The 14,230-nt window shown below is 41.2% G+C and overlaps 2 protein-coding genes across 2 annotated transcripts; one reads left to right on the plus strand and one right to left on the minus strand.

The window, feature by feature from the left end:
* Positions 1 to 1,761: 1,761 nt before the first annotated feature.
* cript (cysteine-rich PDZ-binding protein) lies at positions 1,762 to 6,195 on the minus strand. The gene is made up of 5 exons (XM_008303797.1): positions 6,069 to 6,195; positions 5,773 to 5,838; positions 4,046 to 4,100; positions 3,747 to 3,850; positions 1,762 to 2,128 (listed from the first exon to the last, which is right to left on the minus strand). Exons 1-5 carry the CDS (start codon positions 6,082 to 6,084, stop codon positions 2,064 to 2,066), a joined length of 306 nt encoding a protein of 101 aa, XP_008302019.1. The 5' UTR covers positions 6,085 to 6,195; the 3' UTR covers positions 1,762 to 2,063.
* A 1,133-nt stretch (positions 6,196 to 7,328) lies between these two features.
* On the plus strand, positions 7,329 to 11,500 carry pigf (phosphatidylinositol glycan anchor biosynthesis, class F). The gene is made up of 5 exons (XM_008303799.1): positions 7,329 to 7,691; positions 8,479 to 8,570; positions 8,989 to 9,105; positions 9,201 to 9,309; positions 11,190 to 11,500. The coding sequence occupies exons 1-5, from the start codon at positions 7,464 to 7,466 to the stop codon at positions 11,301 to 11,303; spliced, it is 660 nt and encodes a 219-aa protein (XP_008302021.1). The 5' UTR covers positions 7,329 to 7,463; the 3' UTR covers positions 11,304 to 11,500.
* The last annotated feature ends 2,730 nt before the right edge of the window (positions 11,501 to 14,230 follow it).

Below are 14,230 nucleotides of genomic sequence, written 5' to 3' on the forward strand. Positions count from 1 at the left end.
GATGTGCGTGTGCAAAATATCATGAAAAACTATCCAACAGTTGAAGGAACAGTTCGCCCAAAAACATAAATGTGAACCTCGTGGTGGCACGAAGCTGGAAGAAAAGTCGAAGAATCAAATCAGGAGTTGTTGCAATTTACTTAATCAGCTGGTATCGACTCTCTTTTATGTTTTCTGTTTTAATTAGCTTTTTTAAAAATATCAATGCGTTTGGGTCCTGAGGGGAAAACAAGCACCCAGTCCCACCTATGAAGACAGATTTAATTCATTTTACATTATGTACATATTGAAAGTCCTGAATTTAAATTCCATTTATTCAGCCTTTAATTTGAAAGTGAGTCTTACTAAGACCAAGGTCTCCAAGTACAATATTCAAAAACTAATAAAAAGTGTTGACATTTGAAGGAACTGTGGGTTTGTTTCAGGTAAGGGTTGCTTTCACTATTTAAGTGGTTATAACACAAATAATATTGATTTAAAATGACTGAAAACTAAATTATAACAAAATCAGAGGATGATAAATAAGCCTTTGAGGACCAGTGTCAATAATACAGAGGGTAAAACTTAAAGCAAAGGATTTATTTGACACGATATAATAATTAGCTGTAACTTTCCTAAAACAACAACAGATGAGAATAATTAGATAACTAATAACTAGTATGAGAAAAAATAAGTTTACATTTTGCTGTGATGTTTGTTTCTTACGGTAGTTTTATTCTCAGGGTTGTGATGGACTGCAGGCAGTTGAATACCGTATCTTGGCAAGATGAAGGTTAAAGCGAGGACTTACTTCCAGTTTAGGTGCAAAATCAAGCAAAAACTTCACTCTGAGGGGAAAACACTGACCTGCTAATGGTATTAAAAGGAAAAGTCACTGGGATTCATCCTCTGGGGACCACGTGTAACCCTCTACCCAGTGCTTATTACAAGTACTACTGCAGTCACGCTGCTTGTGTCCTTAAAAGTCAATATGTTTATGCTTGATTGTTTGAATGTGCTACACAATCCCACAATGCACTGCACAAAGCAAATACAGGAGCTACACACAGCTGCGAAACAGAATGTGTAGCTGGAAGGTTTTTTTTTGTAAACTGAGCATAACTTCCAGTTTGTATCGAATAGTTCAGTAAAATTTAACTTCACTAAATCAGTAGGATGCAATAGTAGCACAGAGTTGCTGCATAACAGGCATGAATGGGGATAATGTTTCTATTAATGTCCCTGAACGCACCACAGTGACATAACTAGTGCATGTAGAATTGCATAACCAGCTACAGCTGTGGTCACTTGCAAACAAAGTAAAATTGGGATTGCAGCAGTTTGTGTCGTTAAACCGGCGCGAGCAGCTGACTCGTTTACTAACCATTCAGTACATCAGCTGGAGGCTGGTCTGTTTCTGTTTCTGCGTTGTCGTACAACAGGATAAATCAATAAGGAGACATTAAAAACAAGTGGGCGAGCACGCACGCATGCGGCTGAAGGCCTGAGGGACAGAAAGCCCTTTAAATATCAACAGGAGGAGCTTGTCGTCACACAGCTTGTGAACTCTAACCTCCATCTGCAACGGCCGCTGAGGAGGAAGCAGGCGGGGAGGGGAGGGGGGGTCACACCTGACCGTGCAGCACGCAGTTTCCAAATACGATTATGCCGAGGGTAAACCGGTTATTACGGATGTATCAGTCTAATATGAATGTGTTGTGCGTAAGAGGCTAAAATTATCCGCTTGGTGCCCGCGGGCAGAGATACAAAATAACCCCGTCAAACTTTCTCATATTGGAAGCTTTAATTCACTCAAAAATACAACGCAGGATATATTACATACAGAAATCAATGTGCTGCAAAAAGGAAAGAACACAAGTCTAAGTACTGAATTTAAAATACACAAAAAATCTGGAAGGCTTGACTTGAGGAGCGAGTGATAACTGGCGGTGTGTTCGGAGACGGCCCGGCTCGTCTGTGTACGGCTGCTGTATTACCCAGCAGCATTATAGGATAAAGTAAGAGGACAAACCATCTCCACATCTCTCTCTTTCACAGTCTCTGTTTGTTCACCAGCAGAGCCGTCACACAGACGTCTGCTTGTAGTTCTTGGTGTCCAGCACTTTCTTTCCACACATGGCACAGATTCCTGGAGAGATGAAACGGGAGGAAAGAAAGTTAATCAGTGTGGAGAAGAGCTAAAGGAGCTAAAAGAGAAGTTCAGGTGCAGGTTACTGAAGCTTCTAGGAGCACCATGAGCTGCCTGGATGATAGAAGATTTACACACATTCAGATTTTATGAACTTTTTACTGAAAACAGCATCCGATTGCAGCTAAAAACAACAGTGAGAGTAAACCAAATAAAAGATCAAATTATAGCTGCTGTGATGTGACTTCTCTAATCGACTCCCCAATACTGAATTCCAGATGTGGACTATAAAACACAGATCCAGCTGTTTCAGTGGGACTTTCAACCCTTAAATAGTCTTTTCTTTATAACTGATAAGTTGCATTGTCACGTTTGTTGAACCGTCGAGTCCTGCACTCACTCCTCATTTGTACTGTATATACTGTTTATTACATCCGCCCACACAAGTTCGATGTGTCCGCGTCAAGGTTCATCTTGATATGCCGTCTGAGATCCGCTGTTATTTGGATTTCATCATCCGCTTGAGATATCGTATTGAATTGACACCAGCAAACACAAACGGCATTCAAACAAATCTACTCTTCATTCTGTCTGCTTAACCTCCTGTTTGTTTACCAAGACAATTAGTCTTATCCCCCTCCCCCTCCAAAGCCCAGCAGACACACAGACATCAGTGTGCGATGAAAAGGGAGCCGATCATGACCGGTTCATCGGAGTCCAGATTACCGTCACATGGGAAGGGGTTATCAAGAGTGTTTGAACTGCAGGATCAAATTGGAATGAACTCAGCAGCAAGTTTACAACAACAAATTTCACATTGCAAGCCTCAGCAACTCAATAAACCTAATGTGAAGAGGCACGTGAGCAACATAAACCGTCCTCAGCTGTTAGGTGAAATCACAGTATTCATAAAAAGGTTGTAGATGTGACTGCAGCAAGTAAAAAACAGGCATACAGACTGTTTAGAGAGAAATCACTCACTGATACCAACAAGATGCAACACACAGTGACCCCGTGTGTAGAAACTCTCTTATTTGCCAATTCATGGTACTGCAAAGACTTTATCTGAAACCCGTCAGTGCAGCTGCTGCAGCTGATTTCAGCACCGCAGAGGAGGAACAGTTCATTGATCTGATGTTTGATTCAACAATGAGGCAGCAGTTTAGGTTCAAGATCTTTTGGCTGCATTTTGGACTGGAGGGGAAACACAACTGTTTCCAGACCACAGTGCTCTGAACAAACTCCTCATTTTTGTCACATCTTAGCTGCACGAGAGGTTTTTTATTCAGAAGTTGCTTCAGTCAAGACAACATACAGAAGAGTGGCATCCTCACCCACAGAGGACATTTTGAGAAAATCTGTTTAAAGCAACAAAGACCGTCATACAACAAAACTGTAAAAGGTTCACTGTGGTTATGAACTACTATTTCAGGCAGTAAGATGTCAAAACACTGAAGGTGAAGGTTTGTATTAATTGCAAACACTGCTGCACCTTATTCTTTTTTTAATGTTTGAACCTGTAAAAACAAGTCCAGTAAAAAAGCAAAAAAACCATCAAAAATAGTCTGGGAACCACTGTGCTAGTGTAATATAAAACTATGCAGAGCAGTGTGAGTACCTTTCTTGTAAGCGCAGCCCTGGCAGTAGTGTGATCCAGACTGATGAACTGAGCTCTTGCAGATCCTGCAGGTAGCAAATCCTGTCTTGCTGTAAGGGTCAAACCTACGAGGGGACAAATGTTAAAGACACATGAGGACACATGCAGCAGTGTTGTGTAGCCGTGTTAGCAGCACAGCTTCAGTGACAAAAACAGAACACGCTACATGCTAAAAATGAACCCATCAGAGAGAGTGAACAGAAAAACTATTTTCGAGTGACTTCTTGTTGGGTGAAATTCTCTCACAGCAGGCTACTCACCGGGCTTTCTTTGAAGTCAACATCTTGTTTTCATTCAGCTTACGTCCACCGCTCTCTGAGTAAAAGAAGCAGTAAGAATGCTATTAAGCGTCATCATATAAGGTACATTACATGAATGATGTAACATGGATGAAGTAGTCCAAAAAAACAAAAAAAGAAAGTGATGTACAGAAACAAAGGTGGTGTAAAGCCTGTTCACATGATTAAAATTCTTAATATCACTTGAAGTTTGACAGCAAAAATTGACGTACATCAATGATAAAGTTGAGCACAATATTAAAAACAAAACACAGACGACAAAATGTACATATAATGTAAAACACGATCCAGCCCGCATGCTGTAGCAGTAGACTGGAGAATCACAGACAACATGAAGAATAAAAATAATTACATATATAGCTCACGTTTAAAAACAAGGGTTTACAAAGCGATTTGACAGAATAACAACAATTAAGATAAAGTTGCTTTGTTCTTTTTAATATTTTTTTTTTTGCCTTTCGACTGTATTAGATAGCAAATGGCCATGAGCTGGATTCGAACCCATGGCCACTACATCGGACACTATAGCCCCTGTTTATGGGTTGATATAACGGGGCTCAGTTAAGATAAAGTAGAAACAAAAGACTGCAAACATGGGAATGAAAACTGCATTTTGCCAACACTGATATATACAAGTACAGTAATTAAAGCGAAAAAACCGTAATACGAGGTGTGTCAGAAAAGTTCCAGGACTGGTGTCTCAAAAGATGTATTTCAAATCCAAACTACAAACTACCAGTTTTCTCCCTGGAGTTTAACACACTTCCCCAGCCTTATCTTCACGCCGCCATGCACTCCTGGAAGGATTCCTCCAGGATCTGTCATCACAGCCATCTTCATGTCGTCCGCGTCTTCTAAACGGGTCCCCTTGATGACCCCTTGAGCTTGGGGAAGAGGAAACAACCTCACGGAGCCAGGTGGGGTGAGTAGGAAGGTTGCACAGAGATGTTCTTCTCAGCCAGGAACTGTGAGATGCTCAGGACGTTGTGAGCAGGTTGTCATGGTGAAGCAGACACAACTGGTCCTGCCACAACTCTGCCTCTTCTCAACAAAGCAAAGGCTGCAGGATCTCTTTATAGACATGCTGGTTGATCGTCTGAAGGGGAAAACCCCTAGTTTGGGTTTGAAATATTTTTGTGACACCAGTCCTGGAACTTTTCTGACACATCTCGTAGTCACGTCGCCATTATTGATAAAGCACATTTTGAAAAGCAGCTGTTAAACCAATGTGCTGCATTTAAGTAGAACAATCAGACTGGCATTACAAATCTATACATTTAAATACTGAGGTTAAGATATTACAATAGTGTTAATTATATTTCGGGAGCAACACTGAAACTGGACTTTTCTTTAGATGCTCCTGACTGTTGTGAAAACCTGCCTGTCATTCAGTCAGAAACCACTGACAGTACTTGTGGTTTTCTGGTCATGATAATACCACACAATATAGTAAACAGCCACTGCTACCAATCTCATGCCAAGGCAGTAAATAGAAAAACAGTCATGTCAGCGTTTGTCTCACGGTAGTATGACTTCTCAGTCTTCGGGGCAAGTAGCAGTTGTAATTTAACAAAATAGTCACATTAAATATGATGTCAATACACTAAGTAATCCAAGCACATGATCCAGAGTTCAAACTGCTGCTCTATTTAATGACTCCTGTTTTAAAACAGCCAGTTTTCACGGACCTGTTGTATTTCGTGCTCCATCCTTCCAGGTGTCAGGAGTGATGACTCTGCCGAGCTTCTTCTCGCCTGAAACAGCAAGTAAGACAACATGAGTAGAGAAAATAACACACTTAACACAAAGGAATCAAGTTTGTAGAGAAAGGCTGGGTGCTCATAAACCAACACAACGATGAGGACAGTAATAACAACAGTTAGCATCACACGACGTTAGCCTGCGTTTCAAAGAATGTCCACATTTTCCTCGAAAAAACAACGCGTGTTAGCTTAAAAATATAAAATAATTGAGTGATACGTACACTTTTCACAAACCATCTTTCCTCTGCGATTCTTTAAACGGGCAAACGAAAAAGAAAAACGTCAGCTAGCTTTAGCTTGCTCGCGTTGACAAACGTAAACCTTTGTTTCTTCCGGTTTCTCACAATCGCAGCAGATCGTGATTGGACGAAGCTGCCCGACAGGTCTCAGATTTTATTGGTTGATCCTACCGTCCGTCATCGATGATCCCAATAACACGTTCTGTGATTGGATAAAGATTAAGTCAATTTCGTAAAGTTACCTACAAAGTAACGCTTCAAAGGCGTATTTTTTCTCCAAGATAAAAGTCCGATGAGGGTGACGCATACCCTTCTAAGCGTCTAAAAAGACATCCTTTGTGAAAGATGTCATAGCTTAAAACCAACAACAACTCCAGAGAGTTTACATATTCCAAACGCTGGATAGAGATAGTTTCAAAAAGCCAGAAATGAGCTTCACGTCTCTGCTTCCTCTAAGAATAATCTCTTGTTGAGTTTACAATTAGCAGTGTCCCAAGAAATTAGGTAGTGGTTCAGCTTAAGACACATCTGTAATGTTGTAACTGATTTAACTGAGGAAAATGCTCCCATACTACAAATATAGGTTGGTAAAATATATTAAATCTTACTCTTTTTTGCGCCATAGGGATGTGCTGAGGAGATTGAGACCACATTCTGGATAAAACTGGGATTTTTGTTGATTAGAAAGAGAAAACTATTTTTCATCTGCTCTTCCACATTTATGCTTAAACATCACAGATTAATGATCTGCAAATTTTCATATTATAAGGTAGAAAATTATTGTTGTTTTGAAGGAAACACAACATACTTTTTTATATACAGTAGGTTTTATTAATGGGGACACACATAAAAATGACTGACATCAAACACAACTTTGCACACTTCTGTAAAAATCTATTTGTCACCACAATTGGATGTAATAAAAACAAGCATCAACAACATTGTTAAGTCTGTGTTTGTACAAATAATCAAATAAAATAAACAATTTAAAGATTTTAGTGTGCACTTTTTCATGGATGAAACAAGGGGTAAAAGAATAATGTTAGCAAACATTTTCTATCTTTTTTAGGATAATTTCCTCTTAGGTCTGTAATGGGATAAGGTATCAAAATATATTAAAATATTGCAAGTTAAATGAAACAGTATTGCTTTTATCTGCTTTATTTCAGACCAACTTTCCAGCAGATTGTATTTTAACGTGTAAACAGTGTGCTTTTACTTTGAAGTGCAGCGGAAGGCAGCGCGCCTCCATGTTTACGGAAACCAGGTCGCAGGTTCCTCCATGGAGTTAAGCTGCCCTGTCCGTCCGCTCTAACACTTAAAGTGTTTTATTTTCATTTTGTGCGCTGTGTTAGTCTCCCGTTGCAGGTCTTCGTCATGTGGGACCATGAAATCAGAGCCATGGCGTCCTCTCACGCCATCATCGCCGCCTCGGTGTTCATGGCGACCGTCCTACCTGCGGTGGTGCTGCCGGGCTTCTCGGTGTACGGCTCCCACCTGCTCTGGATCTACTCGGTGTCCGGAGCGGTGACCGCGGTCAGTGTCGCCGTCTTCTGGCTGCTCGGCATCACACCGCCCACCAAGAAGCACACACTGGGATACAAGGTGCTGAAAGGCTGCCGAACTGGTGATGTTTGAAGTGACTGTTGGGCTCCTGGTCGTAGTTCACGTAAAGGTTAAATTGGCTGAAATCTCGCGATATTTTGTGGTTCACTATTACTAAGACCTTACAAGCTATGCCTCTATTGATATTAGATTTTCTGAAAACTTGACTGGAAATTACTTGTTGGATTCACATCATTTAGAGAGAAGCACTGAGCAGATGATCAGAATATAACGAATACTGCAAGATGGCCAAGTGGAATGAGAGCTGCATTTATTTTATTTTTTATTTTTTTTTAAATCAATGTAAATTGTGTTTTGACATAAGGATGGCCGATATAGCTGAAATATTTATTATAATAAAATGCTGCATATTAGTCGATATCAATAATCATTATTACGAATCTATTTTTAATAGTGACCAGTGAAAAGGAGGTTTGTTTAGAATTTAACTTTGAATTTATTCACTGTAGCCTGTTTGTCAAGTTAACACAATTATGAAAAACACGCAAATAAATGGATTTACACACACATAAAAAAAGATAAATAAGGATACAGATCTCAACCTGATGCACGTTGAATAAAGAAAGCAAGTACAGTTAAATAACATTAGAGACCAGAGCCATCTTTGGTTCCAGGTTGTTTGTTTCTGCTGTAAAGCTGAGCATTTTAACATGAGGGCTTGTGGGGATGGATTTACATTTGGAGTCAGCCTCAAGTGGAGATTCAAGGAACTGTAACAATTTATTTTTCTGACTTTAACTATCTTCTTTACCCTTTTCTTTTGCAGCTTTCCAGGTTGTTTCGCTCCTGTCTGTACTTCTTCTTGTCCTGCCTGTTCTTCCACACTGTGGTCGTCCTCTATGGAGCGCCGCTGATCGAGTGAGTAGCTGGTGTTGCTCATATGCTACACCTGTAAATGTCTGCTTGTTTTACTGACAGTAAAGAAAAAGGAATAAAAAGGGCAATAGAGGAGGATTTGTTGCATCTGAACAGATCTAATCACCAGATTATAATCACACATATACATAGAAACTGAGAGCTTGGCAGTAATTATGTAGTTAGTAGGCATCTACAAATATTTAATATTTACTTGTATGCAAAACTCACATATTTGAATTTATCTCTGTGTGTTTCATGTCTTCATTGCATTGCATTTTGGATCCTGTGATTCTTGTGATTTCAAAATTATCATTTTCTGATTTTTTGCTGTAACACTGCAGGTTCTGTCTGTACAGAAGTGCTTGTAGATGACTCTGTTGACTCGCTGCGAGCCTCTGAGTTCTTATTTGTGTTTCAGATCTGCCTTAGAGACGTTCTCTCTCGCTGTGCTGCTGACCTCGCTGACCACACTGAGGTGTCTGTGCGTCCTCGGGCCCAACGTCCAGGCCTGGATACGAGTGTTCAGTCGACATGGGTAGGACCAAGGTCTTTTTCTTCTTATTTCTTTGCTCCCTGTGCTTCTGTTGCATGTCTCTAAACTCTTCTTGCTTTGACCCTTTCTGTTTTCAGAGCCATGTCTGTGTGGGACACCTGTCTGCAGATCACAGTGGCCTGCACGGTGGTGGGAGCCTGGGTGGGAGCGTTCCCGATACCTCTGGACTGGGACAGGCCTTGGCAGGTCAGCACATGCATGAGCAACATGTCACGCTGGGCCTCGAGCAGGAGAGATTTATGTTATTAATCTGTCTCAGTTCTGTGAGATTTGCTTGGATTGGATTCACCGAACGCTCTCAACTGCACAGGCTTGTCATGAACTTCCTGTTTTAACCTGATGTATGTGGAGATGCTTGTCAGTGAGGTTTGGCTGTCAGCATAATGAACTACCTTTAGGTTATATATACAAGACATGGCTACCTGTTTCCCTGTGTTTGTGGCTGAGCAAAAAGCAAATCAACAGACAAAAAGAAAATAAATATATCAGTGTCATTATAGTTCTTGAAGCCCCAAAACAACAAGTATATATTAATAATACTGTCAGTGCTCCACTATGACAGACATAAAGAGGAAGCTGTTTCACATGAAGTGTTTTTCTAAAGCAAAATGAAAGGCCGTTAATGGGATGTAGCGCCACAGAGATGTCAGATGAGAGAATATTCTAACATGTTTGTGTGGACTCACAGTCCTAAGTGCTTCAGGAGGAGGCAGCTGGACTTTTGGTTCTTGAAGACATTTCACCTCTCATACAAGAGGCTTCCTCAGTTCTAACCGACTGCTGGGGAGTCGCATGTTTTTATTTAAGGCAACTTCCACACTTTTTAATTTAAAATACACAACTTCTGCTACTTTCACGTGCTGCTCCAGAGTTTCACGAGTCCTAAACCAGAGACTTGCTGACCCTGTTTAGGTTTTAAAAACTCCGGTGTTGCTTCTTTGTCTGGACATGCAGAACCGGAAACTTTTGGAAACAATTACGCTCCTGCTTGCTCTCCGACCGGGCCTCGCTGTCAACGCATTCTTTCCCTGATTAATCGTGCTCTTATCAGGTAAATGTTTTCCGGAAGAAATCAAAGGCATCAGCTTAGAGCGGTTAGTTCGGCTGCAGGCGGTGCTGACCTTGCTGTCTGTGCCAGCGGCTGTTGTGCAGTTACGGAAATACGTTTTGCTGTAATATATCCTCTGTAATATTTTCTACAACTAAGCAACCAAACCTTTTACACCTGCACCCACATGCCTAGTAAACATGACCATATGATGTGCCTTTTCACATGTAGATTATTTCAGTGCTAACTGAAGTGCACTTAATTCTCAAACTATCTGTACGTTACTGTCTTCAGAGGAGACTCCCTTGTCCTTCACGAGACTGCTGACTCTCTTGGGGAGCAGTTGCGTGGTCTCTATGTGCACTTATACGTGTTCTAAACTGAACAACTTCGTGTGGATTTTCTCCAAACACAACCTCCTGGTGCACCTCAGACCGGGCTGCAAAAACTTGCTTCACCCTGAGGAGTAAACGCAATCGAATATGCAGTTTAATGCATCACAGAGCTGCACATGAGGGAGAATAAATAACCGCTCCTCAAGTGCAAGTGGAGAAAACCACTGCTCTGTCTTTACAACCCCCCGAAAAATCCCTGTCAGTGTGTTGGAAGGCCATTATGCTGATAAACTAGTGAACATTGCATCGAATTCTTTTTGTAGCTGATTTCAATATTTAAGCTCCAAATTCCCTGTAACAGTGAATTTTTCATTATTCAACACAATGGCCATTAAATCCTTGGTTTTTATTTAATTATTTCAAAGTTTTAATGAAAAAAAAGGAAATGATTAGAATTATAATTGCAAATGGCTTTTTTTTCCCCTGTAAAGTGACTGAAGGAAAATGCAAATGAGGGAATTGGAGAATAACTCAAAAGGACACTGGTGCTGTTTTTTCATTTGGAAGTGAAATGACGTGAACTTCACTCGTGTGGAGGCTTGTTTATGGGGAACATAGTTGATCTCCTCTTGATGTATCAGACACGCTGAGGTGTTTCATCACTTTTCTTCTCCTTCTCGCAGGTTTGGCCTGTTTCCTGCAGCCTGGGCGCTATGATCGGCTTCCTGACCGGACTTGTTGCTGCTCCCGCGTGGATCCACTACCACCGCAAGCAGCTCACATACAAGTGCAAGTGATAGACGGACGTACGTTTTCATGCCTGTGAATTTCTTTTCCGTTTTTACTGACTATTTATTGGGAGCGTTCGCTCTTTCTGCAGCCTGTCGGATCGATTTTGTAAAGACATTATTTTGTACGCATGAAGGCTGAAGCTGAGTATTTTTTGACATGAATAAAACATGACTTCATTGGCAGTGTGGAGTGACTTTGGAAACTTTGTGTGCATCACTGATCTGTTGTGTTAAAAAAACACTCGAACCTGTAGGTGGTGCTGTTGGATCACCACCTGCGCGTGAAGGTGAACAAAGACGATTAGGCCTCATTTGCAAAGAAAAACAAAGCAATCAGTATTACAATCGGGTGGTCATTTATCGAGAGGGTCGTTAGGGAAAGTTAAAAAGTTAATGCCAAAGTGTGAACTTAATGCAAAATCGTGCCTTCGCATGCAAGCGCTGACGCCGTTGAGCTCACGCACCCGGAGCTGATGAACACTGTTCCTTTTTAAACAGCCATTAATCTTGCTCCAACTTTACTTCAGCACCCTCCCCCCCTCTTATTCTCATTCCACCTTTCCACGTCCTCGGGCAACCATATTGATTCGCTTTCATTTTAGGGACATTAATTTTCCTTCTTCCATGCCGCCCACATCTCCTGTTCTCTCCCTCGCAGCCGGTAACCACGATGAAACTTACATTTTCTGCATTGCAGTGTCAAATTGGGAAGTAAATGAGGTGTGCTGCTTGCAGAAATTCCCAGCATACAATGCAACTTAAATAATTACATCCAAGAAAAACGAGATCGTCAGCCGTCTCGGCGTTTTTTCTACGTGTCGTTTAGCGTTTTTGAGATTGGTGGACAGTGTCAGAGCAGAGCCACGGGCGAAACTGTCCACTCGCCCTGTGTTTGAACTCTTACGTAAGGTTGTTGCCAGGGAAGGGCTGGGAAAATAGCCTGAAGGGGGGGAAAAAAAGAAGAAAAAAAAGCCATTTAAGAAGCCAACATGTGCTTACAACACCAATCAACACACCTTTTTCATGCTTCAGTCTCTCCTTCCATCTCGCTGATGACCTCATGCTGCTAACTCCATTACCCTTGTTCTCCCCGTTTCCCACTTCAGCCTCACATCCGAGGCTGAAGTGGGAAAGCAGAGAAAGCAGAAAGCACGAGGAACAGGCGAGGATGGTCCTCGGAGAGCAAAGGGTGTGATTGAACTGATTTTGTCCTGACCTGAGCTACATCTCTCCCTCACTTCATCTCCAGCGTCGCTGTATATTTTTAGGAAAGCTAAGATGTAAAGCGGACATTTCTGAGCGTCTCTTCCTGAGTTCTTTGTGGTGTTTTGATGCCGTCGCTTGGTTCTGCTTGTGGTCGTTTCATCTGCGAGACAAGCAAAAGGCCATTCGCGCTCACACACACAAAAGCTACTGCTTCACAAATTGCTTTGTTCGTTCAGTCTCAGAGAACTTTATTTATTCATTATTTGTTCTCAGGCTGTGCTATTGTGGCAGGCCATTGTGAGGAGAGGTAATTTGTCACTCCCCACCAGTCCTCTCTTTTCTCCAGCCTTCTCTGGAAGCCAGCGGTATTATGCGTTTGCTGTTTTGTGGATCTGTTGGGTTTCTGTTTTGTTCCTCTGAGGAGAGACACGGTACCAGAGAATCTAAATTAAGTTGGATCCTCCGGCCTTTGTGGTTGAGAGCGTCGCCCAAAATTAAACCCGCCGGAATCAATATTTCTAGGGGTAGCATTAAATCAATGACTGCACAACGTGAAAAGGTTGAATATTGTGCTGACAGGTAATCAGCACACAGCTCTATGTGCAGCTCTTTAAAGCCTTTTGACCTTGTTTAGATCATATTGGTTTTACAGTCTGCATATTTAATGCGAGCTCCGGCCTCAGCTCGGTCTCCAGCTGCATCAGGCAGCTGCTCTCGGCGAGCGAGAGCCGATTAACCTGCTGCACGCCGGCGGCCCAGCACCGAACAGCACACTGACAGAGGGAGCTGGCGGAGGGAGTCGAGCATCTCAACTAGAAAGATGAACAGTTTTCTCAGGAGATGAAAGTGACCCCAATATCAACAGCGAGAAGCAGCGAGAAAATTGGAGTAATCTTTTTCTGGAGAGCAGCAGCACGTCACCAAATGAATGCTGATGTTGCTCCTCATCTGCTTGATCTTAAAGCAGCAGGACAGGACAGTTGATGTAGGTCTAGATTAAAGGAGATAGCAGGAGGTTTGAGTATTAGTCTTTCTTTAAAAATGAATTTTGGAAGCATTTAGCCAACATTTCTGTTCTGGACTGAAATGCTCCTCTTGCCATCAGCAGGTAAACCTTTAAATTAGTTAAATAGTCTTCAGACTAATGGCTTTTACTCTCATTTGTACTAAAGTTAGAAGATGCTGAGATGATTTCTATTGACTTAGACTGAATCTTTATTGGCTGAGTATGTTTACATACACTAAAACATCATGGAGGAGTTTGATCAAGTCACCCATCTGTTTTAGTTTACTTATTTAATTATCTAATTTTTGCAAAACTATGGAAAAAATCTGTACAATGTCCACAGTACTTGTGTATATTTTTATATTTTTTTCCCACATGTTTGCAATATAACACTGTAAAATTCTCCACTGTGAGATTATTAATGGCTTATTTGATCTTATTTCTATTTAATTCAGCTTTAAAAAATGGTCTATTTTTTATTTTTAGACAGTTTTAAAACGTAAAAACATGACTTCAAGGCATTTTGACACAAGCCATTCGCTCAACTCATTAAATACATTTATAAGAAGCGGCATAGAAAAGCAGACTTCCCAGGATGCATCGTTAGACTGTTAAAACTCCCAGTAGATGTTTCTTTTAGCAGTTTTTTCAGCTTCAAATCTTCATTTTTTTCATACTTGTCTTCTCAAGGTAATTTACTTTAGCTCGTTTTACATTTTCA

The sequence above is a fragment of the Stegastes partitus genome, unplaced genomic scaffold, assembly GCF_000690725.1.
Source record: "Stegastes partitus isolate 25-593 unplaced genomic scaffold, Stegastes_partitus-1.0.2 Scaffold2070, whole genome shotgun sequence".
In the NCBI taxonomy this organism is placed as follows: domain Eukaryota; kingdom Metazoa; phylum Chordata; class Actinopteri; family Pomacentridae; genus Stegastes; species Stegastes partitus.

What these genes read in the sequence shown, in the direction of transcription:
- cript (XM_008303797.1), bottom strand. An exon ending in TGGAGCACGAAATACAACAG is followed by an intron (nt 4,101 to 5,772) that starts GTCCGTGAAAAC and finishes TCTTTTACTCAG; the next exon opens with AGAGCGGTGGACGTAAGCTG. An exon ending in TTGACTTCAAAGAAAGCCCG is followed by an intron (nt 3,851 to 4,045) that starts GTGAGTAGCCTG and finishes GTCCCCTCGTAG; the next exon opens with GTTTGACCCTTACAGCAAGA.
- pigf (XM_008303799.1), top strand. Translation starts at nt 7,464, where the DNA reads ATGTGGGACCATGAAATCAGAGCCATGGCGTCCTCTCACGCCATCATC. An exon ending in TATGGAGCGCCGCTGATCGA is followed by an intron (nt 8,571 to 8,988) that starts GTGAGTAGCTGG and finishes TTTGTGTTTCAG; the next exon opens with ATCTGCCTTAGAGACGTTCT. An exon ending in ACTGGGACAGGCCTTGGCAG is followed by an intron (nt 9,310 to 11,189) that starts GTCAGCACATGC and finishes TCCTTCTCGCAG; the next exon opens with GTTTGGCCTGTTTCCTGCAG.